This window comes from Petromyzon marinus, chromosome 16 (assembly GCF_048934315.1).
Source record: "Petromyzon marinus isolate PM22_M1 ecotype Great Lakes invasive population chromosome 16, UKy_Petmar_22M1.pri1.0, whole genome shotgun sequence".
Lineage (NCBI taxonomy): Eukaryota > Metazoa > Chordata > Hyperoartia > Petromyzontiformes > Petromyzontidae > Petromyzon > Petromyzon marinus.
Genome location: NC_133682.1, coordinates 15395621 through 15422624, shown reverse-complemented (window position 1 = coordinate 15422624; position 27004 = coordinate 15395621). Strand labels below are relative to the sequence as shown.

Genomic DNA, 27004 nt, shown 5'->3' with positions numbered 1-27004 from the left:
ATCACAGTGTGTGTGTATCACAGTGTGTGTGTATCACAGTGTGTGTGTATCACAGTGTGTGTGTATCACAGTGTGTGTGTATCACAGTGTGTGTGTATCACAGTGTGTGTGTATCACAGTGTGTGTGTATCACAGTGTGTGTGTATCACAGTGTGTGTGTATCACAGTGTGTGTGTATCACAGTGTGTGTGTATCACAGTGTGTGTGTATCACAGTGTGTGTGTATCACAGTGTGTGTGTATCACAGTGTGTGTGTATCACAGTGTGTGTGTATCACAGTGTGTGTGTATCACAGTGTGTGTGTATCACAGTGTGTGTGTATCACAGTGTGTGTGTATCACAGTGTGTGTGTATCACTATGGGGGAGCGGTGAACACGCTGCGCTACGAACCCGGCGACCCAAGTTGGATTCCTAGTCATGGGCAACATAGGTGACGAATATCTGAACCGGTCCTGAGCCTCCCCTAGGTCAACTCGGCCTCAAATGAGTACCTGATGCAATGTGTTAACATCGCCACTAGGGAGACAAAGGCGGCCGGGCGTGGTTCTGGCCACCCACCCCCTCGCGTGCCGTGCCGGCCTCCAATGGAGCTCGCGAACAGCACCTTGCCCCTACAGCAGCCTGTTACAGGCTACACGGGAGATCTTTGTCTTTTTAAATGTCGTGGTGAATAGAAGTGGTGGGTAGGTAGTAGTAGTCATGGAGGGTAGTGGTGAGTGGTGGTGAGTGAGTGGTGGTGGGTAGTAGTGGTGAGTGAGTAGTGGTGGTGAGTAGTGGTGAGTGAGTGATGAGTGAGTGGTAGTGGTAAGTGAGTAGTGGTGAGTGAGTGGTGAGTGAGTAGTAGTGGTGAGTGCGTAGTGGTGAGTGAGTAGTAGTGGTGAGTGAATAGTAGTGGTGAGTGAGTAGTGAGTGAGTAGCAGTGGTGAGTGAGTAGTAGTGGTGAGTGAGTAGTAGTGGTGAGTGAGTGAGTAGTGGTGGGTCAGGAGTGGTGAGTGAGTAGTAGTGGTGAGTGGTGAGTAGTGGTGAGTAGTGGTGAGTGAGTGATGAGTGAGTGGTAGTGGTGAGTGGTGAGTGAGTAGTAGTGGTGAGTGCGTAGTGGTAAGTGAGTAGTAGTGGTGAGTGAGTAGTGAGTGAGTGAGTAGTGGTGAGTGAGTAGTAGTGGTGAGTGAGTAGTAGTGGTGAGTAAGTGAGTAGTGGTGGGTCAGTAGTGGTGAGTGAGTAGTAGTGGTGAGTGGTGAGTAGTGGTGAGTAGTGGTGAGTCAGTGGTGAGTAGTGGTGAGTGAGAAGTAGTGGTGAGTGAGTAGTGGTGAGTAGTGGTGAGTGAATAGTGTTGAGTGAGTGGTGAGTAGTAGTGAGTGAGTAGTAGTGGTGAGTGAGTAGTGGTGAGTGAGTGGTGAGTAGTGGTGAGTACCGGTGAGTGAGTAGTGGTGAGTGAGTGGTGAGTGAGTAGTGGTGAGTAGTGGTGAGTGAGTAGTGGTGAGTATAGTGATGAGTATAGCGGTGAGTGAGTAGTGGTGAGTAGTAGTGGTGAGTGAGTAGTAGTAGTAGTGGTGAGTATAGTGGTGAGTGAGTAGTAGTGGTGAGTGGTGGTGAGTAGTGGTGAGTAGTAGTGGTAAGTATAGTGTTGAGTAGTGACTAGTATAGCAGTAGTAGTGGTGAGTAGTGGTGAGTAGTGGTGAGTATAATAGTAGTGGTGAGTAGTAGTGAGTAGTAGTGGTGAGTGAGTGGTGAAGAGTGGTGAGTAGTGGTGAGTGATTGGTGAGTATAATGGTGAGTAGTAGTGGTGAGTGAGTCGTGGTGAGTAGTAGTGGTGAGTATAGTGGTGAGTGGTGGTGAGTGAGTGGTGAGTAGTAGTGGTGAGTATAGGGGTGAGTGAGTAGTAGTGGTGAGTGAGTGGTGAGTAGTAGTGGGCGGTGAGTGAGTGGTGAGTATTGGTGAGTGAGTAGTGGTGAGTGAGTGGTGAGTAGTAGTGGTGAGTAGTAGTGGTGAGTAGTAGTGGTGAGTAGTGGTGAATAGTAGTGGTGAGTAGTAGTGAGTAGTGGTGAGTAGTAGTGGTGAGTAGTGGTGGTGAGTAGTAGTGGTGGGTAGTGGTGGTGAATAATAGTGGTGAGTAGTAGTTGTGAGTAGTGGTGAGTAGTGGTGAGTGAGTTGTAGTGGTGAGTAGTAGTGAGTAGTAGTGGTGAGTGAGTGGTGAGGAGTGGTGAGTAGTGGTGAGTGAGTGGTGAGTATAATGGTGAGTAGTAGTGGTGAGTAGTAGTGGTGAGTATAGTGGTGAGTGGTGGTGAGTGAGTGGTGAGTATTAGTGGTGAGTATAGGGGTGAGTGAGTAGTAGTGATGAGTTAGTTGTGAGTAGTAGTGGGTGGTGAGTGAGTGGTGAGTATTGGTGAGTGAGTAGTGGTGAGTAGTAGTGGTGAGTGAGTGGTGAGTGAGTAGTAGTGGTGAGTAGTGGTGAGTGAGTAGTAGTGGTGAGTAGTGGTGAGTAGTAGTGGTGAGTACTGGTGAGTAGTGGTGAGTAGTAGTGGTGAGTGAGTAGTGGTGAGTAGTGGTGAGTAGTGGTGAGTAGTAGTGGTGACTAGTGGTGAGTGAGTAGTAGTGGTGAGTAGTGTTGGTGAGTAGTGGTGAGTGAGTAGTAGTAGTGGTGAGTAATAGTGGTGAGTAGTAGTAGTGGTGAATAGTAGTAGTGGTGAGTAGTGGTGAGTAGTGGTTGAGTGAGTAGTGGTGAGTAGTGGTGGTAGTGGTGGTAGTGGCGAGTAGTAGTAATAGTAGTGGTGAGTAGTGGTGGTAGTAATAATGGTGAGTGAGTAGTGGTGAGTAGTAGTAGTGGTGAGTAGTGGTGGTAGTAGTAGTGGTGAGTAGTAGTGGTGAGTAGTGGTGAGTCGTGGTGGTAGTAGTAGTAGTGGTGAGTAGTAGTAGTGGTGAGTAGTGGTGGTAGTAGTAGTGGTGAGTAGTGGTGGTAGTAGTGAGTAGTGGTGAGTAGTATTGGTGAGTAGTGGTGGTGAGTAGTAGTGGTGAGTAGTCGTGAGTAGTGAGTAGTAGTGGTGAGTAGTGGTGAGTGAGTAGTAGTAGTGGTGAGTAGTGGTGAGTGAGTAGTGGTGAGTAGTGGTAAGTAGTAGTGGTGAGTGAGTAGTAGTGGTGAGTAGTGGTGAGTGAGTAGTAGTGGTGAGTAGTGGTGAGTGAGTATTGGTGAGTAGTGGTGAGTGAGTAGTGGTGAGTGAGTAGTAGTAGTGGTGAATAATAATGGTGAGTAGTAGTAGTGGTGAGTAGTAGCAGTAGTCGTGAGTAGTATTAGTGGTGAGTAGTGGTGAGTGAGTAGTGGTGAATAGTGGTGAGTAGTAGTGAGTAGTAGTGGTGAGTAGTAGTAGTAGTGGTGAGTAGTGGTGAGTAGTAGTATTGGTGAGTAGTAGTAGTAGTGGTGAGTAGTATTAGTAGTGGTGAGTAGTAGTAGTAGTGGTGAGTAGTGGTGAGTAGTGGTGGTAGTGGTGAGTCGTAGTAGTAGTGGTAAGTAGTGGTGAGTAGTAATAGTGGTGAGTAGTGGTGAGTATTGGAAGTAGTGGTGAGTAGTGGTGAGTGAGTAGTGGTGAGTAGTGGTGAGTAGTAGTAATAGTAGTGGTGAGTAGTGGTGGTAGTAGTAGTGGTGAGTAGTGGTGAGTAGTAGTAGTGGTGAGTAGTGGTGAGTAGTGGTGGTAGTAGTAGTAGTAGTGGTGAGTAGTAGTAGTGGTGAGTAGTGGTGAGTAGTGGTGGTAGTAGTAGTAGTAGTGGTGAGTAGTGGTGGTAGTAGTAGTAGTAGTGGTGAGTAGTAGTGAGTAGTGGTGAGTGAGTAGTAGTGGTGAGTAGTAGTAGTAGTGGTGGCGAGTAGTAGTAGTAGTGGTGAGTAGTGGTGAGTAGTAGTGGTGAGTAGTGGTAGTAGTGGTGAGTAGTAGTAGTGGTGAGTAGTGTTGAGTAGTGGTAGTGGTGAGTAGTAGTGGTGAGTGAGTAGTGGTGAGTAGTAGTAGTAGTGGTGAGTAGTAGTGGTGAGTAGTAGTAGTAGTGGTAATAGTAGTAGTGGTGAGTAGTGGTGGTAGTCGTGGTGAGTAGTAGTGGTGAGTTGTAGTAGTGGTAATAGTAGTAGTGGTGAGTAATGGTGAGTAGTGTTGGTAGTCGTGGTGAGTAGTAGTAGTGGTCAGTAGTAGTAGTGGTGAGTATAAGTGAGTAGTAGTAGTAGTGGTGAGTGAGTAGTGAGTAGTAGTGAGTAGTGGTGGTGAGTAGTAGTGGTGAGTAGTGGTGGTGAGTAGTGGTGAGTAGTAGTAGTAGTGGTGAGTAGTGGTGAGTAGTGGTGGTGAGTAGTAGTGGTGAGTAGTGGTGGTGAGTCGTAGTAGCAGTGAGTAGTGGTGAGTAGTAGTAGTGGTGAGTAGTGGTGAGTAGTAGTAGTGGTCAATAGTGGTGGTGAGTAGTAGTAGTAGTGAGTAGTGGTGAGTAGTAGTGGTGAGTAGTGGTGGTAGTGGTGAGTAGTGATGAGTAGTAGTGAGTAGTAGTGGTGAGTAGTGGTAAGTAGTGGTGAGTAGTGGTGGTGAGTAGTAGTGAGTAGTAGTAGTGGTGCATAGTGGTATTGGTGGTGAGTAGTAGTGGTCGTAGTTGTGGTGAGTAGTGGTGGTGAGTAGTAGTGGTGAGTAGTAGTAGTGGTAGTAGTAGTGGTGAGTAGCAGTAGTAGCGGTGAGTAGTAGTAGTGGTGAGTAGTAGTGGTAAGTAGTAGTGGTGAGTAGTGATGAGTAGTAGTGGTGAGTGGTGGTGAGTAGTGGTGAGTAGTAGTGGTGAGTAGTAGTAGTGAGTAGTGGTGAGTAGTAGTGGTGAGTAGTTGTGGTAGTGGTCAGTAGTAGTAGTAGTGGTGAGTGAGTAGTAGTGGTGGTAGTAGTAGTGGTGAGTAGTGGTGAGTAGTGGTGAGTAGTGGTAATAGTAGTGGTGGTGAGTAGTGGTGGTAGTAGTGGTGGTGAGTAGTGGTGAGTGAGTAGTAGTAGTGGTGAGTAGTGGTGAGTAGTAGTGAGTAGTGGTGAGTAGTGGTGAGTGAGTAGTAAGTAGTAGTGGTGAGTAGTGATGAGTACTAGTAGTGGTGAGTGAGTAGTGGTGAGTCGTAGTGGTTTCGTAGTGGTAAGTAATGGTGAGTGAGTAGTAGTGGTGAGTAGTAGTGAGTAGTGGTTAGTAGTGGTGAGTGAGTAGTGAGTAGTAGTGGTGAGTAGTGGTGAGTAGTAGTAGTAGTAGTGGTGAGTGAGTAGTAGTGGTGAGTAGTAGTGAGTAGTGGTGAGTAGTGGTGAGTGAGTAGTAGTGGTGAGTAGTAGTAGTAGTGAGTAGTAGTGAGTGAGTAGTGGTGAGTCGTAGTGGTGAGTAGTGGTGAGTAGTAGTAGTAGTGGTGAGTGAGTAGTAGTGAGTGAGTAGTGGTGAGTCGTAGTGGTGAGTAGTAGTAGTAGTGAGTGAGTAGTGGTGAGTGAGTAGTGGTGAGTCGTAGTGGTTTTGTAGTGGTGAGTAGTAGTAGTGGTGAGTAGTGGTGAGTAGTAGTAGTAGTGGTGAGTGAGTAGTGGTGAGTCGTAGTGGTGAGTAGTAGTAGTGAGTGAGTAGTGGTGAGTGAGTAGTGGTGAGTCGTAGTGGTTTTGTAGTGGTGAGTAGTAGTAGTGGTGAGTAGTGGTGAGTAGTAGTAGTGGTGAGTGAGTAGTAGTGGTGAGTAGTAGTGAGTAGTGGTGAGTAGTGGTGAGTGAGTAGTCGTGGTAGTGGTGAGTAGTAGTGGTGAGTGAGTAGTGGTGAGTCGTAGTGGTGAGTCGTAGTGGTGAGTAGTGGTGAGTAGTAGTAGTGGTGAGTAGTGGTGAGTAGTAGTAGTGGTGAGTAGTGGTGAGTCGTCGTGCTAGTTTAGGCTACTTCACGACTGCCCTCGCAGTCTCCGCCCCTTGAGCGTGACGTCACGAGCTGGCAGCGTCTTCTTTCGGGGATTCCCAGAGACGGCGGAGAAAGACGCGGGGCGAGCGCAGAGAGGGAGAGACACAGGGAGACAGAGAGACAGAGAGGGAGAGACACAGGGAGACAGAGAGGGAGAGACACAGGGAGACAGAGAGACAGAGAGGGAGAGACACAGGGAGACACAGAGAGACACAAGGAGACAGAGAGGGAGAGACACAGGGAGACAGAGAGGGAGAGACACAGGGAGACACAGAGGGAGAGACACAGGGAGACACAGGGAGACACAGAGAGACACAGAGAGACAGAGAGGGAGAGACACAGGGAGACACAGAGAGAGACAGAGAGGGAGAGACACAGGGAGACACAGAGAGACAGAGAGGGAGACACACAGGGAGACACAGAGAGACAGAGAGACACAGGGAGACACAGAGAGTGAGACACAGGGAGACAGAGAGGGAGAGGCAGGGAGACAGAGAGGGAGAGACACACAGGGGGACACAGGGAGACAGAGAGGGAGAGACACATAGGGGGACACAGGGAGACAGAGAGGGAGAGACACACAGGGGGACACAGGGAGACAGAGAGGGAGAGACACATAGGGGGACACAGAGAGAGGGAGAGACACAGGGGGACACAGAGAGACAGAGACACACAGGGGGAGACAGAGAGGAGGAGGCATGGAGTTTGTGCGCAGCTTAATGAGCGGCGTCGAGAGGCTGCAAGAGGAGGGCAACGAGGTGCTGACCGAGCACGTGGTGGAGGAGCAGGACGAGCAGGAGGATGAGGGGGAGCAGCAGCAGCGGGAGGAGGAAGAGGGGAACGGGGAGCAAGAGGAGGAGGGCTCCGTGGAGACGCGGGGGGGGGCCCGCGCGCGGCACAGAGAGGAGGAGGACGTGGAGCAGGGAGACGTGCAGGTGAGGAGGTGATGGGAGATGGAGGCGACGTAGAAGCCGCGGAGATCCGCGCCTCCGACTTAGCACGGTGCGAAAGTTCAACGTGCACATTGGCAGTCCCCGACTTACGAACACCACCATCCGTTCGTAAGTCGGAACACGGCAACGCATTATATTTAAATGCCCGTACGGTCAGTGTTATGAAATGTGTTACGGTTCATTAAAAAAGGGGAAGCATTGTTAAACTCATAAATAAGAAATATTTTACATTTGCGTGTAACACTGAAAAGATACTGTATCTTCTATATATAAATAAATACCTTAATCTGTACGTCTCAAAAACCTCCAGGGGACTTCCCGACAAGGTAGAAAGCTGAAATGTGTTACACAAAGAATAGGACACATTTGAAAATCCGATATTTTTCATTTTAATGCCCCCAAATCTCGATTTTAAGTTCCCCGTTAGCATGTTAGTGCTTGTCATTCAGAAACCGTTCACAATGTACGATTGTGGTTTTTTTTACAACCTTAAACAGCAAATAAAATGAAAGCGATAACCATTCTATCTTTTATTGTTGTTTTGAGATATTTCGGATTGAAGTAGTTTTGAACGGGGAACAAACGCATTTTATGATGTTCAAATATCAATTATTTGAAAACGGTAAAATATCGGAGAGCTTCCCTTAAGAGAATATTACGTTCATAAATGTTTCTTCTTTCTAATAAAAAACAACGGAATCTTTCTAATTGAGCGGTTTCCGATGGGTACGTCTTTAAATTTAAGAAGTTGAATCAAGTCGACAACAATTTTGTATTTTTTTGCGTAAAAATAAAAAAAATATTTGGAGTCGTTCGTGTCAGATCGTAAATACAAATTGTCAAAAAACACATCAGGTCAATTATATTTATTGAAAGCCTTTGCCCGACGAAGACAGGCTTTATGAACTAGTAGTAAATAAAACATTAAAGTAACAAAAATGTATATTTCATTTCCACTTTATTTGAATCCTGATGCTGGCACGCACACTAGACGTGACCACGATTACACCCCCCAGCCTGTAACAGACTGCTGGGGACATACGAGGGGGTGGGGTGTCCAGCACCACTCCCGGCCACCTTTGTCTCCCCAGTGGCGATGTTTGCACATCGCGCCAAGTACTAATTTGAGGCTGAGTCGACCTAGGGGAGGCCCAGGACCTGTTCCGATAATCGTCACTGGCGTTGGCCGTGATCGGGAATCGAACTGGGGTGGCCGGGTTCTTTCTCACACACACTCCAAGCACAAGCGTGACTCGTTACATCTCGCCGTTCAGCTTGCAAGCGTGAGTTCGCGTGTTAAGTCAATGTTTAAAAAAACATGTTATACTGTGCAGTATTACATAGAAGCTGGTTGGTAAGAGCGGATGTGCGTAAGTCGAGGACTGTGTACATGTATCAAGCGGATTTGTGATATTTTATGTCATACGCGCCACGTGCGAGGCAATTTCTGTTATTCTCAGAAGCCAGTGACCTACCGCAGCCTTTTTCTGCCCTGAGTGCAGCGATGATGTTTTTTACACGATGTTTACTACACTGCTGTTTCTGTGCAACCCAATTGAATATATAAATGGTATAAGATACCAGTCAGGTATTCGTATTTTATATTTTCATACACTCATACATAATTAATCACATTCACAGATTGTTAAATGAATACGAATGAAAAAATGAGTAAAAAAAATATTTGAAATGTTCAGCGATGAAACTGCTTTGTAAATTAAACCTCTTACCGCACGTATTTTATGCATCGTTGTTCACTAAGATTTAGGAAAGGTTTCTGTACCATCGACTATATTCTGCACATAGCATCAATCATATTGTGGGATAGACTAATACAGATACAATTCCATGTCACCTAACCTTTGTAGACTACGCTAAGGCCTTGCACTAAGTGGATATCGATGCAGTATCATCCACGCTGTCATAAACCAAGGCACAAGGGTCGCTTACTCGTGAAACGATCTCCCAAATATACACAAAACCACGTCCGCCAGCCTCAACATCTTAACTGGAACACCCGGGCACAGCATCTGCAGCTTCACCGCTTGTTGCACCGGTTCAAGGTTCGGATCCAGCGGCCGCCCCGACGATTACTGCCGGGAGGTATTCACCACAACATAGAGCGCATCATCTACTTCACTTGCAGTGGAATATGTGCCCACGTCATGGTCCAAATTTTGCCAAATTCTGCCAAATTCGAGAAGGTAACTGTATACTAATCAAGTGGGATTAGAGTAATTTCACGATGTTGCCCCGTAAAGGCAGAACGCAGAGCTTGGGCGATCGTGGATGGTACCACCTCTGGCTGCCTCCAGCCACCGGGTGCCCGGTTCCCCGCGCCTCCGTACAAAGACAGTGCGAGTCACTCACTCCGCGGCGTTGTGAGCTGCAGTTTTGGACGTATCGCGATGCTGTACAAAATACCATCACATTCTATATGAGCCGGCGGTGTGCACTTTCATTACTTAGCACTGGGTGTGCGATAGTCACCCCGTGTCAGTAAGTTGACATCATGCGAGATGTTGCTCAAGCTCCAGAAATTTCCAAGGTGACATTCAAAATAAAAAATGTCACATGCAGTGTTGCAGATTAGGACATTGCTTAAGAAGATGAACAGCAGAATGATTCACCTTTATTTGCAATTTGTCATCAATACTGACAACTTCCCGTACCAGCCAAGACACAAGAATGGGAGCTTCATCTGTCATGGCAATCTACAGTCTGATACCTGTCCATCTATATGAGGCCCCTTCCATTTTCAAGCCAGTTGCCTCTAGACATTAAAACAAAAGTTTCGATTTCATTACATTGACTAGACTATAGTTTCATTTGCAACTGCAACCCGAGGTATGATTTGCATTGGCATCTCTCACTTCACATTGCTATGAGGAAGTGGGTGGTCATGGGACCAGGTGGTCATGCGGTACACGCAGTGTAGGGTCCGGAATGTACAGCAGCAGCAGCTCGTGTGTGTGTGTGCACCCAATGCCTACAGTCATCAAGAGATGGCGCGTTTTATCAACAACCGCATTTCCTCAACAACCAGGAACCTGGGCTACTACTGTAGTAAATCATCTGGCATGGCGTGTTATTCTATAGCAGGGGTCGGGAACCTATGGCTCGCGAGCCAGATGTGGCTCTTTTGATGATTGCATATGGCTCGCAGATAAAACAAAATATTCTCACTTGTTTTAATCCATCCATCGATTTTTCACTGCGCATGTCCTGTTCAGGGCAGCAGGAGCAATTGTCCATTATTTTAATTGGATGATACTGGCCTACGTTTGCCGTTGCTGGGTAAAACAGGTAAACGCCCCCTTTTGAATCAGTCTGAGACTGCGTCTGCTCGGTCATTAGCTCAAAGCTAACCCTTCGACGAAGAAGATGGCGAAAAGAAAAAAAGACGACGAGTATCGTACATTTCAGGACGAATGGACCGAAGAATTCGCCTTTGTGGAGAGAGCGGGTTCTGCGGTGTGTCTAATTTGCAATGACAAAATTACATCGTTGAAACGGTCGAATGTAAAGCGGCACTTCGACACGCGCCACGCTACCTTTGCATCAAAATACCCTGCGGGAGACAGCAGAAAGAAAGCGTGCCAAGAGCTTCTGAGCAGGGTGCAAGCTAGCCAGCAGCAACTCCGCGTATGGACCCGGCAAGGTGACTATAATTCGGCTAGCTTTGCTGGTTCTTTAGCAATAGTGAGGAACGGAAAACCATTCACAGATGGCGAGTATGCTAAAACGTTCATGCTGGATGTAGCCAATGAACTTTTTGATGATCTTCCGAACAAAGACAAGATAATCAAACGGATACAAGACATGCCTCTGTCGGCAAGAACTGTTCATGATCGTACCATCGTGATGGCAAACAAAGTGGAGGAAACGCAAGTGAAGGACATAAATGCAGCGCCGTTCTTTTCTCTGGCTTTGGATGAGTCAACAGACGTGAGCCATTTGTCGCAGTTCAGCGTGATTGCAAGATATGCTGTCGGTGACACACCGCGCGAAGAAAGTCTTGCTGTTCTGCCATTAAAAGGGTCCACAAGAGGTGAGGATTTATTCAAGTCTTTCATGGAGTTTGCTCAAGAAAAAAGTTTACCTATGGATAAACTTCTCTCAGTGTGTACTGATGGTGCTCCGTGTATGGTGGGGAAAAACAAAGGATTTGTGGCGCTTCTCCGTGAACATGAAAATAGACCCATCCTAAGTTTCCATTGCATTATACACCAGGAGGCACTTTGTGCTCAGATGTGTGACAGGCAGTTTGGCGAAGTGATGTCGCTGGTCATTCGTGTGATCAACTTTATTGTTGCCCGAGCCTTAAATGATCGCCAGTTTAAAACACTGCTGGATGAAGTTGTAAATAACTATCCTGGTCTGCTTTTGCACAGCAATGTGCGTTGGTTGTCAAGAGGGAAGGTGCTTAGCCGTTTTGCGGCTTGCCTGAACGAAATCCGGACTTTCCTTGAAATGAAAGGCGTCGGGCATCCTGAGCTAGCCGACACCGAGTGGCTCCTCAAGTTTTACTATCTCGTAGATCTGACTGAACATCTGAACCAGCTCAACGTGAAAATGCAAGGCATTGGAAATACAGTGTTATCCCTTCAACAAGCTGTATTTGCTTTTGAAAACAAGCTGGAGCTTTTCATCACGGATCTTGAAACAGGTCGTTTACTACATTTTGAAAAACTGAGCCAATTTAAAGATGCATGCACAGCAAGTGAGCCCATTCAAAACCTTGATCTCCACCAGCTAGCTGGCTGCACATCCAGTCTCCTACAGTCCTTCAAAGCACGCTTTGGAGAATTTCGTGAGCACACTTGTCTTTTTAAGTTCATCACCCATCCAAACGAGTGTTCACTGAACACAGCCGACCTGAATTACATCCCTGGTGTCTCCGTCAGAGATTTTGAAGCAGAAGTGGCTGACCTGAAGGCCTCAGACATGTGGGTGAATAAGTTCAAGTCACTGAATGAAGATTTGGAAAGAATCACACGACAGAAAGCGGAGTTGGCGAGCAAGCACATGTGGACAGAAATGAAAAAACTCCAACCCGAAGACCAGCTGATTCTCAAAACTTGGAACGCGCTTCCTGTCACATACCACACACTGCAGCGTGTGAGTATTGCTGTATTGACCATGTTTGGATCTACGTATGCATGTGAGCAGTCATTCTCACATCTTAAAAACATCAAGTCCAACCTACGATCACGTTTAACGGATGAAAGCCTCAACGCTTGCATGAAGCTTAACCTCACCAAGTACCAACCCGACTACAAAGACATCAGCAAATCCATGCAGCACCAGAAGTCGCATTAATGGTGAGTGTTATAACAACATTATTTAAAAGAATAAATTCAGAGGCTTATTATACTGACATTTAGTTGAATTCACTTTTAAAATATATTATATGGCTCTCACTGAAATAAATTTCCAAATTTTTTGCTTTCATGGCTCTCTTAGTCAAAAAGGTTCCCGACCCCTGTTCTATAGTGAGGCAGGGCGTGTTATTCTATAGTGAGGCATGGCGTGTTATTCTATAGTGAGGCATGGCGTGTTATTCTATAGTGAGGCAGGGCGTGTTATTCTATAGTGAGGCATGGCGTGTTATTCTATAGTGAGGCAGGGCGTGTTATTCTATAGTGAGGCATGGCGTGTTATTCTATAGTGAGGCAGGGCGTGTTATTCTATAGTGAGGCAGGGAGTGTCATTCTATAGTGAGGCAGGGCGTGTTATTCTATAGTGAGGCATGGCGTGTTATTCTATAGCAGGGGTCGGCAAACTATGGCTCGCGAGCCAGATATGGTTCTTTTGATGACTGCATCTGGCTCGCAAATAAATCTTAGCTGACATTTCTTAACATGATAAGTAATGAATAATTCCGCTGACATTAAAGTACAACATTACAGAAATCACAGTGTTAAAAATAACGTTTAAAATATAAAACATTCTCATGCATTTTAATCCATCCATCCATTTTCTACCGCTCCTGCTCAGGGTTGCAGGTAGCTGGAGCCAATCCCAGCTGTCCGACACCAAAACTCAATTTTTATTGGATAATGCGGTAGCCTACGGGTCCATCTTCTTGGTTCTTTCAGTAAAGTCACGTAGAATGAGAATAAAACAATAAAACAAAATAAGAATACAATTCTCACGACGTTTCGGCCACAACACAAGTAGCCTTCTTCAGGTGAAGGAACAGAACTGTCGGGACGACAGCGCTTCAATGAACGCTGCTAAGATTCGCAGCGTCTTCTAAGCTAGGTGGGAGAGGTAAAGCGCCTTGACAAAGGAGTTTACATATCAAGCAGGAGAATTTAGCATTGAAATAGCTGTGTTAAAGTGTTGGATCAGCAGGGTGTTAAAGTCAGAAATTAGCATGTAACTGGGAGATTAGCATGATGTTAATGTGAGGGATTAGCATGTGACTGGTCACGGAAATAGCTATCTTAAAGTCAAAGTTTACATCAACAGAGGCATTTAGTATATGGATGCTAAAGGACTGCAACTACCCAACTATCATACAATAAACCGATGTGAAAAAAACTACATCAATATAATAAATGTACTCAATATATTCTTCAATAAGTTGAGCTATTAACATAAAATAACTGGGTATGCACTACACTATATAATGAATACCATATAGTAAACTAATAAAAACCTAAAATATAAACTACATCAATGTTATCAATAAACTCTATATACTCTCCAATCAGCTGAGCTACTAACAATAAGTCGTTATACATTACAATGCCATATGGCAAAAAAATGGGTGGCGGTTTTTTCTTTTCAACGTTAGCACTACGGACAGCGACGAGCTATGTGCAGACGGACGAGTCCATCTATTCTCGGAACGGAGGAGGGGGGAGAAACAGCCACGATGCGCTGTTATACTCCATGTTATAAACGATACCATTAACCGTGGTGTGAGAGGTATTAAGAGGCAAAGCCAGCGAAAGAGCTGCGGTCTGAAGGTCACCGTAAAATACAATTAATTAAGAACTGAAATGGTTTAAAACATCTTTCCAATGGTTACTAAGCCAGAATCCATCTTCTCGGTTGAAATTCTCTGTGCTTGTATATGTGGATGGCCTCATGAACGAATCTCTCATGGTAGCCGGTTGGCTTGCAAAGAACCTCCGTCTTGGAGAAGTCAATGTCACGTGAGCCCACTGAATTATAACAGTGATCTGCCACGGCAGAGGAGTTCGTCCTACCGTGTTTCAAGTCTGCTTTATGTTCGCGGATGCGGTCCGAGATATGTCGTTTGGTTTCTGATGTGGTGTCCTTATTCACCAAAGTTCCGATACCTGACACCTGTTGTATATGTAGGTTATGAAAATTTGATGAAAATAATGAAAAATAAATTAAATTTAAATTTTGCCTAATTTATCCGAAATTATGTTAATTTGTGTAATTATGCATCTAAATTATGCTAATTCGAGAGATAACTGTAAATTTATGCGAGTGGGTGTGGTTATGATAATGCAGGTTGTTATGATAATCGGGCCCAGCCTCGGTAACGAAGGTTGGGTTATCAATTGGAACAATGCAATTAATCGTATGCAGTTATGCAGGTGAGCGTGAATGAGAGAGTCAACTCGACTTGTTATGTAACTCCGTATTAACAATAGCATACAATTATTCTCGATTTAACGTTTATTGATTATGGGTGTTAGTGTGCTTATGATAGGTCCCCCAAGATTCAGATCTCAATCGCAGAACAATTCTTATGCAGAATCACGGAAAGAATCACACAGTCGCTTCTGCATTAATCAATTTTATTTTCTAGCTCAACTTTATTTTATTTTTTATCTTAGCAGCGTTCATTGAAGCGCTGTCGTCCCGACAGTTCTGTTCCTTCACCTGAAGAAGGCTACTTGTGTTGTGGCCGAAACGTCGTGAGAATTTTATTGTCTTATTTTGTTTTATTGTTTTATTCTCATTCTACGTGACTTTACCGAAAGAACCAAGAAGATGAATCCTTGCAGTCACAAAGGCTTTAAATTGAAAAAGCCTACGGGTCGTTGTGAGGTCAAGAAGTAAACTTCCGTCCTTTGAATCAAATAGTCAGCTAGCTAATTTATGCAGAGCAAACCCTTTTGATGAAGAAGATGGCGAAAAGAAAAAAAGATGAGGAGTACCGCACATTTCAGCACGAATGGACAGAAGAATTTGCCTTTGTGGAGAGAGCAGGTTCTGCGGTGTGTCTAATATGCAATGATAAAATTTCATCGATGAAACGGTCAAATATAAAGCGGCACTTCGACACACGCCATACTACATTTGCATCGAAATATCCAGCGGGGGACAGCAGAAAGAAGGCATGCCAAGAGCTACTGTCCAAGAGTGCAAGCTAGTCAGCCGCAACTCCGTGTATGGACGAGACAAGGTGACGGGAATTCGGTTAGCTTTGCTGGTTCTTTAGCAATTGTGAGGAACGGAAAGCCATTCACAGATGGCGAGTATGCCAAAACATTCATGCTTGTGGTGGCCAACGAACTTTTTGACGACTTTTCGGATAAAGACAAGATAATCAAACGAATAAAAGACATGCCTCTGTCAGCAAAAACTGTTCACGATCGTACTATAATGATGGCAAATCAAGTGGAGGAAACACAAGTGAAGGACATAAATGCAGCGCCATACTTTTCCCTCGCTTTGGATGAGTCAACAGACGTAAGTCATTTATCCCAGTTCAGTGTGATTGCAAGGTATGCTGCCGGTGACACACTGCGTGAGGAAAGTCTTGCTTTATGAGACCTCCTTTGCCAGTAACAAGATATAGGAATAGGTTTTACCCTTTTAACTGGCACAAAAACTGACACCTTTATTCAAGGCATCATGTTTGCAATAACCACAACACAAGCAGTCAAAATGCAAACAAAAAAGACAACTCTGATAATAATATGCACTGTCCTTGAATTTGATTGGTCCACACCCGAGACAGCTTTTCTTAGAGCCTAGTCTCCATTGGTGTTGGACCAGAAGACGCCAAAAGGCGTACAACTCAAAAACAGCGCACTATCAGAGTATTGAGGGCTCGGGGTGAGCATTTACATTATGAGACCTCCTTTGCCAGTAACAAGATATAGGAATAGGTTTTACCCTTTTAACTGGCACAAAAACTGACACCTTTATTCAAGACATCATGTTTGCATTTTGACTGCTTGTAATTACGCGGATGGCCAAAACTGGTGATGTAATGTCAGCGGTAGAAGAGAATGCACCCGAGGGATGACCACCATGGAGATGGAGCAATGGGGATGGGTCACGTGCAAGCAGTCAAAATGCAAACAAAAAAGACAACTGGTGAGGGATAGTAATGGCATGGGGAGGCCTTTCAGGTTTTCTGGTTTCCTGCCAGTGCTAAACCCACACACACAGTGGAACTGGTATTTTTCAAACATCCGAAATCAACGACGAAAAATTACTCAATCGGGGATTACACAATACGAAAACTTGGCAGGACCCCCCTCGAGATAGAGTCTTGAGACTCCTTGAGGCTTTCATGGTTAATAGAGTGTAATACTAGCGATAATAATTACGATCTCGATTCATATTGTAATGTAACCTACACGAAATGAAACAACTTATTTGGTCGAGACTGCATTGGCAGTGGTGCACAAGCACAAATAACAAAAACTCAACACATTTGTGGCATGAAAAGTAAAAAAAAAAATCTAAAATAGGCAATGTTTTCAGCCAGTGTCCTTTCTCCATGTGCAATGACATTTTGGGAGATTGCCCTCCTACCTGACCCTCCCTGTTGGTGTCGAGGTCGCCGTACGCTGCCTTTCCAGGAGATGGCACTTCCGCAAGTGGAGTCATCTCTATCTGTACGAGGGATAAAGTGTTGTGCTCTCACACGCGTGTGTTTTCTCTGGGTGCTCCGATGCTCTCCCGCAATTATGAACTCTCGTGACATCTGAATATGTAGAGGACCACAGACCTTGGGCAATTAGTTGTGCCGGTGCACCTCATAGCTACTGCTGCTTTTCCGCTTGTCTGTGGTTCCTGCCCGCGCTTCTCTGCATCGGTCTCCCTGCTCGTTATGTGTCTACGTGTTTTATAACTTCCATACAAACGGTTCCTTTCACAGTTTAACTGAATGCGTGGCAGAGGTTGGGCATCGTCTATGCGAGGGCGACGCCGCTTGAATGAAATGACTGATATTTCCTCTTTCAGCTGCGGAACACTGAGCGGTGGAGCAGCCAGCAATGCTTTCAGTTCAAGCGAAAATACTGCTACGTGTTCCTCATCGCCGTCCTGTTGGTTGCCGTCATCGTCTTGGGCGCAAACTACTCTCGCAAAGGTAAACCCTGCGATAGTCATTACGTTGTAATTTTGCATCGCGTCGTCCGTGCGAATTGCATCTCGGAAGTGTTTTGATGACGTTTTGCAACACGCGCAGTTTTGGTGATGGCGACACGGGAAACACCGGCGGGAAGGCAACTGGGAACCGGTGCCGACGATTGCCCAAGCTCTGTGGTCCTATATTGGGATGTTTGGCCAACTTCATGAAGCCGGAGTACCTGGAGAAAACCGATGCGTGCCATGGGGAGGGGGGTGGGTAACATTCATACCCTGTACAGATGGACATTAACCCACTTGCTTTACGTAAAAAAAATGTTAATGTATGCAATTATGCGCATAAATTATGCTGATTTGAGATAAGCGTATGACTTTATGCGAGTGCGTGCGCTTATTCTGATGCGAGCCGATTATGATAATTGGGCCCCGCCTCACTGACGAGGGTAGTATTATCAATCGGGATCATCCATTAGTCGTATGAGGTTATGCAGGTATGCTATGAGTATGCCAGAGTAAGCTCGGCTTTGTCGTCTAGGTTCGTATTATCGATCGGGATAATACAATTGTTCTCGCTTTAACATTTACTGATTATGTATTAGTGTTTTATGTCAGGTCTCCAAATTCAAATCTCAACGCAGAATACAGTTCTTATTAATACGATTATTATGCATGGACTCAGGAAAGAAACACGCAACCACTTCTGTGTTAAGCAATTTTATTCTAAACAAAACCTTAACTATGTGAACTCTCAGGCTTGGAATAATCAACACAGTACCATCGGGGAATTCCCTCAGGTCGCAGCACCTTTAACCATCAAGGATTGCGTTGTTTCACTTTGGCAACTGCACATATGATTAATTCCACCGCTTAACACGAGCTTAGTTGGTAATGGGAGAGTCTTAACCCGTCATGCGCGATGTTCTAAACAAAACCTTAACACTTATAATATGCAAATTATTATGCTTGAATTGTCAACACATTACTCCAGGCAATGTTCCCCTCATTGACTATACATTCCACCCTCAATAATCACGTTGTTAATTGGGTAGCAGATCAATTGATTACTTCAGAGTACCACGAGCATACACGGCAAATACGAATAAAAAGTCCTTAAAATTCATCCGACGACATTCATGCGAAAGGCGATCAAAGCAATTATCATACTCCAAAGGCGCAAATATACGTCAATAGATTCATCGGCAAGATTATATAATGAACGAGAATAAAGTGTGAGGCGGTACGTGCCCTCCCACGTGATATAATTAATTCGTGGACAAGATTGTATGATAAAGAAACCGGTTTAACACGATATTTTCAAGATTTGAAGCTTTCGTGACTGCAAGGATCCATACTCTTTGGTTCTATTCGGTAAAGTCACGTAGGTAAAAATAAAATAACAAAAAATCACGACGTTTCGGCCACAACACAAGTGGCCTTCATCAGGTGAAGGGACTGGACTGTCCAGAGGACAGCATTGGAGTGAAGACAGTAAGCCCAGGTCGCGTCCTTTAAGCTTGTTGTCGTGGTATCTTTTAAGGAAGGTCAGCGTCTCGCTGAGCTTTGACTTCTTGTCCCATTGTCTGTTGAAAGCTCTAACAGATAGGTGAAAGCCCTCCCCGTAGAGGTTATCAATTCTAGATTTGAAGCTTTCGTGACTGCAAGGATCCATACTCTTTGGTTCTATTCGGTAAAGTCACGTAGGTAAAATATTAAAACAACAAAAATCACGACGTTTCGGCCACAACACAAGCGGCCTTCATCAGGTGAAGGGACCAACCTGTCCAGCGGACAGCGTTGGAGTGAAGAAAGCCAAGCGCTGGTCGCCTCCCTTTAAGCTGTTGTGGCCGAAACGTCGTTGATTTATGTTTTTTTAATTTTTTACCTACGTGACTTTTTCCCGAATAGAACCAAAGAGTATGGATCCTTGCAGTCACGAAAGCTTCAAATCTAGAATTGATAACCTCTATGGAGAGGGCTTTCACCTATCTGTTAGAGCTTTCAACAGACAACGGGACAAGAAGTCAAAGCTCATCGAGACGCTGACCTTCCTCAAAAGATGCCGCGACAACAAGCTTAAAGGACGTGACCTGGGCTTGCTGTCTTCACTCCAACGCTGTCCTCTGGACAGTCCAGTCCCTTCACCTGATGAAGGCCACTTGTGTTGTGGCCGAAACGTCGTGATTTTTTGTTATTTTATTTTTTACCTACGTGACTTTACCGAATAGAACCAAAGAGTACGATATTTTCCTTATGAGCGTACAGCTTTGTGACGAAGGTTCCAAAATGTTTCATTTATATCGATGAATCTATTGGTAATTATGTGGTTGGGAGTAAAATCCCAAAAAAATTACTGTACTTATAAAAACGACGTATTCTCATCACTCGGTGAGCCGAGATGCCTTCACGGCCAGCTGATGGTTCAGGTACTTGATAATTAGGCTTCTTATTAATGATTCGTGTATGTGTTGAGTGTTGTGAATTGGGTTGAGTGGGGGTGTGTTCTGGATCAATTCTTTGCGTCAAGAAGACGCCAGGTGATGCAGTGGCAGTGTGAGTATCATACGTATAGCTGGATTCCTTCTTTCACGGCAGCCAGGGTTCGGCCCACAGCTGGTTGACGAGTTGACGCGGTTCTCGCCGTTGGTGCGATGATCCTTCAGCAGATGGCACTCGCAGCTCGTCCGCTGGCAGTTGGCGCGCTTGTTTGGTGTAACTTGGTGGCGCTTTGCGGCGCGCTCTCTGGTGATGAACGATGGTTCTGCTCGTTGATGGCAGATTTGGTCAACGTTTGACTCTTTCAGCCCTCTCTGATGGCTGATGCTGTAATTCTCGTCAGCTTAACTAGAACTGCAGTGACCCTTGTGAGTCGAGTTCAGAGCGGAATGCTTTTCGAGCGATACTTCTTCTGATGGTGCTGAATTCGCACAGCGTAGCATGTCGCTAAACAGCGAGCCTCGCCATTATGGGCGAGTTGTTGAGTCTTCTTCTGCGTGGGTGGTGGCTGATGTCTTCTGTTGGTCGCCATCTTCTGCCGCTGGTCGCTACTGCTTGATTCTTCAGTGCTGGCACGTTTCTCTTTTATGTCAAAATTTCTCCCTTTGGCTCCGCCTTCTTACAAGGGGCAGATCTCCCTTTCATCTCCTTCTATGTTGTGGGGTTGGAGTGTGCGTGTCCTTATGTGTGTGTGTGTGTGTGTCATTTATTGAGGTAATATTAGTTTCATCAGGGCCTGGTCTCCCGTCGCCTTCCTCAAGCCATAAACCATCAAAAGGAAACAGATGCTCCGAGTGTGTCGTTTGTCTCACTCTCTGCATTAATTAGTCTGGAAGGAGGGGCGAGCCCTCTCCCCCCCCCCCCGTGTGACATTTTTCCGACGCACAAAGGGTGGGTTGAGGCTTTTAAAGTTAACATTTATTTTATCATAGTTTGGTACCTTCCCACCTGCAGTTATGATTCTGTATGCGACTCAAGGTATGTTGTAGTGGTGTTTCCATCGTGGTGTTTAATTTTTATTTCCAAGAGGAGATGCTCTCTCGAGCGTAAGTAAATTCTTATCACGTGCTGCTGGAAGACAAAGGCGGCCGGGAGTTCCTCTTTCTCTCTGTCTGGCCCTCGGTTTAACACTGCACAAATATTATTAGGGCTCACGTTTCCCAAGATTTGTGATTTAATACCGTCATCACGATGCACTTCCTGGGTTTCATTAATTTTCGTCTCTCCCCGTCTGTATACAGGGATCCGTGCTGTTATGATGGAGTTATTTATTTTTTTATTCATTTTTTTGATGTCCTGAGGTTGAGGTCAGTTTCCTGATTGTTGGAATTCATATCCCTTGGTTTTGTAAGATCATGAAACGGAATATAGTTTAAGGTGCATAACGTTAGCATTAATGTTATGTGTGACACTATGTGGATTGTGTTGTATATGAGCCTTTTCCAAAATTGATATTAACAATAATATTTGCCGTTATATATATTATTTTTTATTACAAACGAAAAATAATAATAATTAATAAAACCCGTAAGCCAGGCACACGCAAAACCAGGTGTCGGTCATAAACAGGCCATTAATAAATAAAGAAATAATAAAACTCTCGAGGCGAGGATGTTAGCAGCTATCTGCGAAGATCTCCAGATGAACAAGAGTTTGATGTGCCCTAAGGGAGGTCACGCAGAGGGAAGCCCTCCGCAAGCCAGAAATGAGGACGCCCACGGGTAAAACTATTTTTTTTAAAACAACAGTTCAAATTTAAAATGCAATAACAAGAATAAGCTAAAGTTAGCGGTCCTCGCGCTCACTCCAATCAAGACCAGGCCACCAGATACATCAGTGAATTATTATCCAATAATTAATTCGCTATCAAATGATTTTCACCTTTAATACTTTTACTGTTAAAACAAAGCTTGGAAGCAAAATACCGAGTCACATCAAAGGTTATCGAGAAGGAATGAGGCGAACGGGCAAACTTACGAAAGAGTTTAAACAATATCCCAAGCAACCCCGACCACCTTTGTCTCTCTCACAGCGCGGAGAAGCAGGAATTACACCTTATCACAAGGGGCCATCTGGAAAAGCCAGCCGGGTTTGATGAGGAGACACACCCCACCCCACACACGGCAACCAGACAAACAAGTTTTAAAGAAATTGCAATATAACATTAATAACGTGTTAACCTTAAACGATATTCCATTATAGAACCTTACAGAACCAAGGGATATGGATTCCAACCATCTGGAAACGGACCTCTTAAACTCAGGATGAAAATTATTTTTCTTTTTAATAATTCCATCATAACATTTCGAACCTCGGTAAACCGAGAGGTGTCGGGAGGACGTAGTTACAAACACGAGTCGTGGCGAACATGGGACCAAATGGTATTTGAGAAATATAAGTCGAAAGTATAAATAGATAGGTGCTCCCGACCACCTTTGTCTCTCCCAAAGAGCGCGAGAGAGGAATTTCACGCCAGGGCAAACAGATCGTTATCGCAGGAGCCATCTGTACACACACACACGAACTCACACACACAGACCCCGCCCCCCCCCCTTTTCCACTGCGCAGAGAGAATTGTCTTTGAATATAACGGTCAGCCGCATTTTTCAAAAGTCAGTGAAGTTAAGTCAAGAGTCAAGACAGATCAGCGAGTCAAGACGTCCACAGGACGAGCAGTCGCATGGAGCGGCTGGCTCCGAGCCTCGCTGAGTAGCGAGGATCGCTGAGTCGCGATGTATCAACGAAAGTGAGTCATACAGCAGTGGAGAGAAACTGCTATCAGTGAATCAGCGCTGAGAGCGCTCGAGCATCTCCACAAAGAAAGCACGTGCAACGTGGCTCAACCAGCAGCGGAAAAGCTTGGGCAGCCGCCAACAACTTCAGCAAACCAGTGACCAAGCGCGTGCGACTTGAGTCATACAGCAGTGGAGGAAACCTGCTGTCAGAGAGCCGCCAACAACCTCAACAAAGAGAGCGCGTGCGACTCGGCTCACTCAGCAGAAGAAAAACTTGACCTGTCGCTCGCGAGCGCAGCGTCAGATACTACAGCAGCGGAAAGAGCGCGCGCCGGCGTAGCTCATCCAGCAGTGGAGGAAACTGCTGTCAGCGAATCAGCACGGGCGCGTTCGCGCATCTTCAAGGAGAAAGAGCGCGGCCAGCAACGCCAAGCAAGAGCCTGCAGCAGCTCAGCCAGCAGTGGAGAGAAACTGCTATCAGCGAATCAGCACGGGCGCGTTCGCGCATCTTCAAGGAGAGGGAGCGCGCGCCACCAGCGTGCCATCAGCACCAGCACCAGCGCGTGCCAACAGTGCGCCACCAGCGTGCCACCAGCATCAGCACCAGCGCGTGCCAACAGCGTGCCACCAGCGTGCCACCAGCATCAGCACCAGCGCGTGCCAACAGCGCGCCACCAGCGTGCCACCAGCATCAGCACCAGCGCGTGCCAACAGCGTGCCACCAGCATGCTACAGTGCGCAACTTCGCGTCACCAGGGCTGAGAGGGCAGCGGTCCTGCACTCAACACCCATCGGCGCGACGACGGCGAGCGTCGTGCTGACTCATCCAGCCAGCGGTGGACAGAAACTGGCAGTCGTTCGTATGCCCCCCCACACTCTCCCCCCTCCTCACTCCCCCACCGCTACACAACGAACAAACAATTTTTTTGACAAGGAAATCAACCTAGGCGTTTGCTCAACGCAAGAAATCAACAACCCTCCCATTAAACATACAAGACTCATGATAACTGCGTCAACTATTAGCTGATAACGAAAAACATCGCCACCCATTGAGTTACGTTGATGAGGCAATCAGAATTATTTCAGTCGAACGCTTAATTGCATAATCGTTGATGAATCAATGAACGAACATCGCCGTGGTACTGTGCTGACGATTTCAAGCATAATAATTTCGCATATCAGAATGTGTTAAGGATTGGATACGAATCAAAGACCGAGTGCCGTGTTGTGTAATCATTCAAGAATACGAGTTTGCATATTATAAGGTTAAGGTTTTGATAGAATAGTTTGCATGTTTTGAATCTCTCTCTCAACAATCGATCGATTGCGTTACGCGTCGGGAATTAACCACAGGTGCCGCTATCGAGGTGAAACAACATAATCGTGATGGTATCATGTTCACGCTGTGTTGAAATTCCAAAATCCCGAGATTGAGTTTTCATATTATCCAAAAATTAAAGTTAGCTAGAAATAAAATTGATTAAAGCAGAAGGTTTGTGTGTGATTCTTCCTGAAATTCTGCATAATATTGTTCTGCGTATGAGATCTGAATCCTGGGGACCTATCATAAGCACACTATCACCACACATAATCCATAACACACATAATTCGTAATGTTCAATCGAGAGTAATCGTATCCTTATCGATAATACGGAATTAAAGAGCAGAGTCGAATCGACTCTCTCTCATTCACGCTCACAACGCCTGCGTCACTGCATACGATTAATTGCGTCATTCCAATTCATAACACAATCCTAGTCACCGAGGCTCGACCTTATAATCCATAACGACCTGCATCATCATAACCACGCCCACTCGCATAAATTAATACGATTATCTCTCGAATCAGCATAATTTATGCGCATAATTACACTGATTAACATAATTTCGGATAAATTATGCAAATCTCAAATTTCATTTAATTTTCATTATTTTCATCAATTTTCATAACACCTATATATACAACAATTGTAACCTGATTTTCTTGTACTTTTGTTAATTAACTTGTCTGCCTGGTTTCGCTCCCTGGCGCTGCTGCTTGAGGAACTCCTTCCCGCCTCCTTTTGATCTTGCTGCGTTGTGGGGGGGGGGGGGGTGCCGTCCGTGTCCATATGTGTGGGTGTGTGTGTACTCTACCAAGCCATCTGTTTCTCCGTTGCCCTCCCGTGCTGCGGGAAGACAAAGGCGGCCGGGAGGTTCTCTTTCTCTCTGGCTGGCCCTCGGCTTAATATCGCACAAATATTATTTGGTTCTATGTTTCCCAAGGTTTGTGATTTAACACCGTCACCACAACGCACTCCCCCGGGATTATTAATTTCCGTCTCCCCGTCTGTATACAGGGATCCGTGCTGTTATGATGGAGTTCTTATTTATTTATTTTTATGTCCTGAGTTTTAAGAGATAAGTTTCTTGATTGTTGGAATTCACATCCCTGGTTTTTGCAAGGTCGTGTAGCGGCATGTTGTAATGTAATTTAAGGTGAATAACGTTAGTGTTAATATTATGCATGTGAAGTAATAACCCACTAGGGAGATTATAGTCTGGTGTTGTTTTTTTGTTTTGTATAGTGTGTGGATTCTTTATGATGTCGACTCATTGTTGCTAAGTTCTGAACTTTAACCGTGGTATTAATAGCAAAGAAGGGGAAAATTGTTTAAACCTTGCGTGTGCCTGGCGTCTCATTGTCTGTGAGTTCCGAGATGGACTCTTTGATGCCGGGAATTTCCCTCCCGCTTCGTTAGCAATCCCCCCCCCCCCCTTTTTCCCTCTTTGATCTGGTTTATTACTCTTTATGGTTTATCTCTGGGTGGCCTGGTTGTGTGTTGGGGGGGTGGGGGGTCCGTATCCCCCCTCTTTGCCTCGGAATTTTTTTTAATGGCCTTTTACGACTTCCAGCTGCTTTTCTGGGTGTCGGTTTGAGGGCGTCCATCTATTTTATTTATTTATTATTTTTAAAAAGTCGGCAAATATTAATATCAATTTTGGAAAAAGGCCCATATACAACACCTGGCAAGCCAGGAGATTTTGATCCACCAACCCTGGCCCCCTAGTGCTGGATTAGAGGCATGCTCCCTGGGCAGGGTCACTCGGGAACAGATTCACCAGACCCTGCAAAACCAAGCCTCACCTCAAACATTGTAGGTGTCACCTGATTTAAGGTGTTCGTGAATCGTTACTCTATAGCTACAGCGAGACTCCTCTTGTCGTCTGTAAAAAAGGAGGCACTCTTAACGGATGCTATTTATCATGACCATCATCATCATCAACATTATCATAACCATCACCGACATCAACATCACCACCATCATCATCATTAAACATCCTAACCATCATGACCACCACCATCAACATCATAACCATCACCACCATTATCATAAGCATCATCACCATAATAATGACCATCAAGTAACAACAATAATAATTATTGGCATCCACTGTCTACCGCCGGATGAAGATCTCCCTGAAACATCACACACTCTTCCTGTGATGTCCAATTTATCTCACCGCTGCGCATGAACAGATGTCATCGCTCCCGTTGCCATGGCGATCGTCCTTGGTTTGCTATCTTCATCACACATTGCAGTGCTAATACGGCACTAATTGCTGCAGGACAACGGGAGAGTTTAATCTGCATGATATCCATGCAGCTGCCACCGAGCCATCATCCAAACGGTATGGAGTCATGGGACGCATGCAACATCACCACCGACCGAACAGCAGGCATCCCGTTCTTCGACGAGTGGACGACGAGGTGTGGCCCAAAGTAAACTATAAAAAAAACTAAACTTTTTTAATTTTACCAGGTAAGGCCCGCTGAGCTTCGTAGCTCTCTTTTCAGAAGCGACCTGGCTATCACAAATGATAGCTCAACAAAAGTGGCTTATCACCACGTGGAAATGTATAGCAACCAAATACTCTGAATGCGCGACGTTGTTTCTAAATGTAGAGGGAAAAACCGGAGGACTCGGTGAAAAATCCACGCGACCACGGAGAGAACACGCCAACTCCAAATATACAGCAGGCAGCTTCAGGGTCGGGATCGAAGTGCGGCCGTGGTCATGAGTCCCAGACTGTGAAACGCGTGGCATTGTCCTGCCCTGCATTTACATCTGTTGCAGGAGGTGCTTTATTTCTCCATTTAGCATCTCAGTCCTGTTTCTGTTGTTGAGGGTGATTGTGTACCGTGTGCTGGTGGTCGCAGCAGTACTTCTGTGACAATGCTTATTGTGTTTAGTTAAAACTATTTATTATTCATACCGGCTTTTTATGATTTTTGTGATGATATTGCTTGGAAAGCTGCATTTTTCATTCATGATTTGTTACAAAGTATGGGTCAGATTCACACATTGAAAAAAATGGCTGAAACAGATTGCCGTGGCGATTGAGTGGAGACATTGGTAGGATGGGGACACTGGCCTGCTCCGACACTTGTGTACCCTGAAAAGCGAGACTTGTTTTCAGGAGGATCCTCACAAGTTTTTGCAGTAGGGAGTGATGTTGCTGCTGTGTGTGATGCCAGCTGAGTAATTTGCTGGTAGTTTTTCAGCATTGATATATTGCCCAATGCCAGTTTCATTGCACATGTGGTTTTTGTTTTTCCCGTG

The 27004-nt window shown here is 45.3% G+C and overlaps 1 protein-coding gene across 1 annotated transcript in view; it reads left to right on the top strand.

Annotated features, from left to right (window-relative positions):
• The first annotated feature begins 5930 nt into the window (after positions 1-5930).
• Positions 5931-27004, top strand: part of LOC116942794 (endothelin-converting enzyme 2-like) — a 58421-nt gene continuing 37347 nt past the window's right edge. The window contains exons 1-2 of the mRNA XM_032955060.2: positions 5931-6834; positions 17047-17173. Of these exons, the coding sequence (XP_032810951.2) occupies positions 6598-6834; positions 17047-17173 (364 nt within the window). The 5' untranslated portion in view covers positions 5931-6597. The remainder of the gene's footprint in view (positions 6835-17046; positions 17174-27004) is intronic.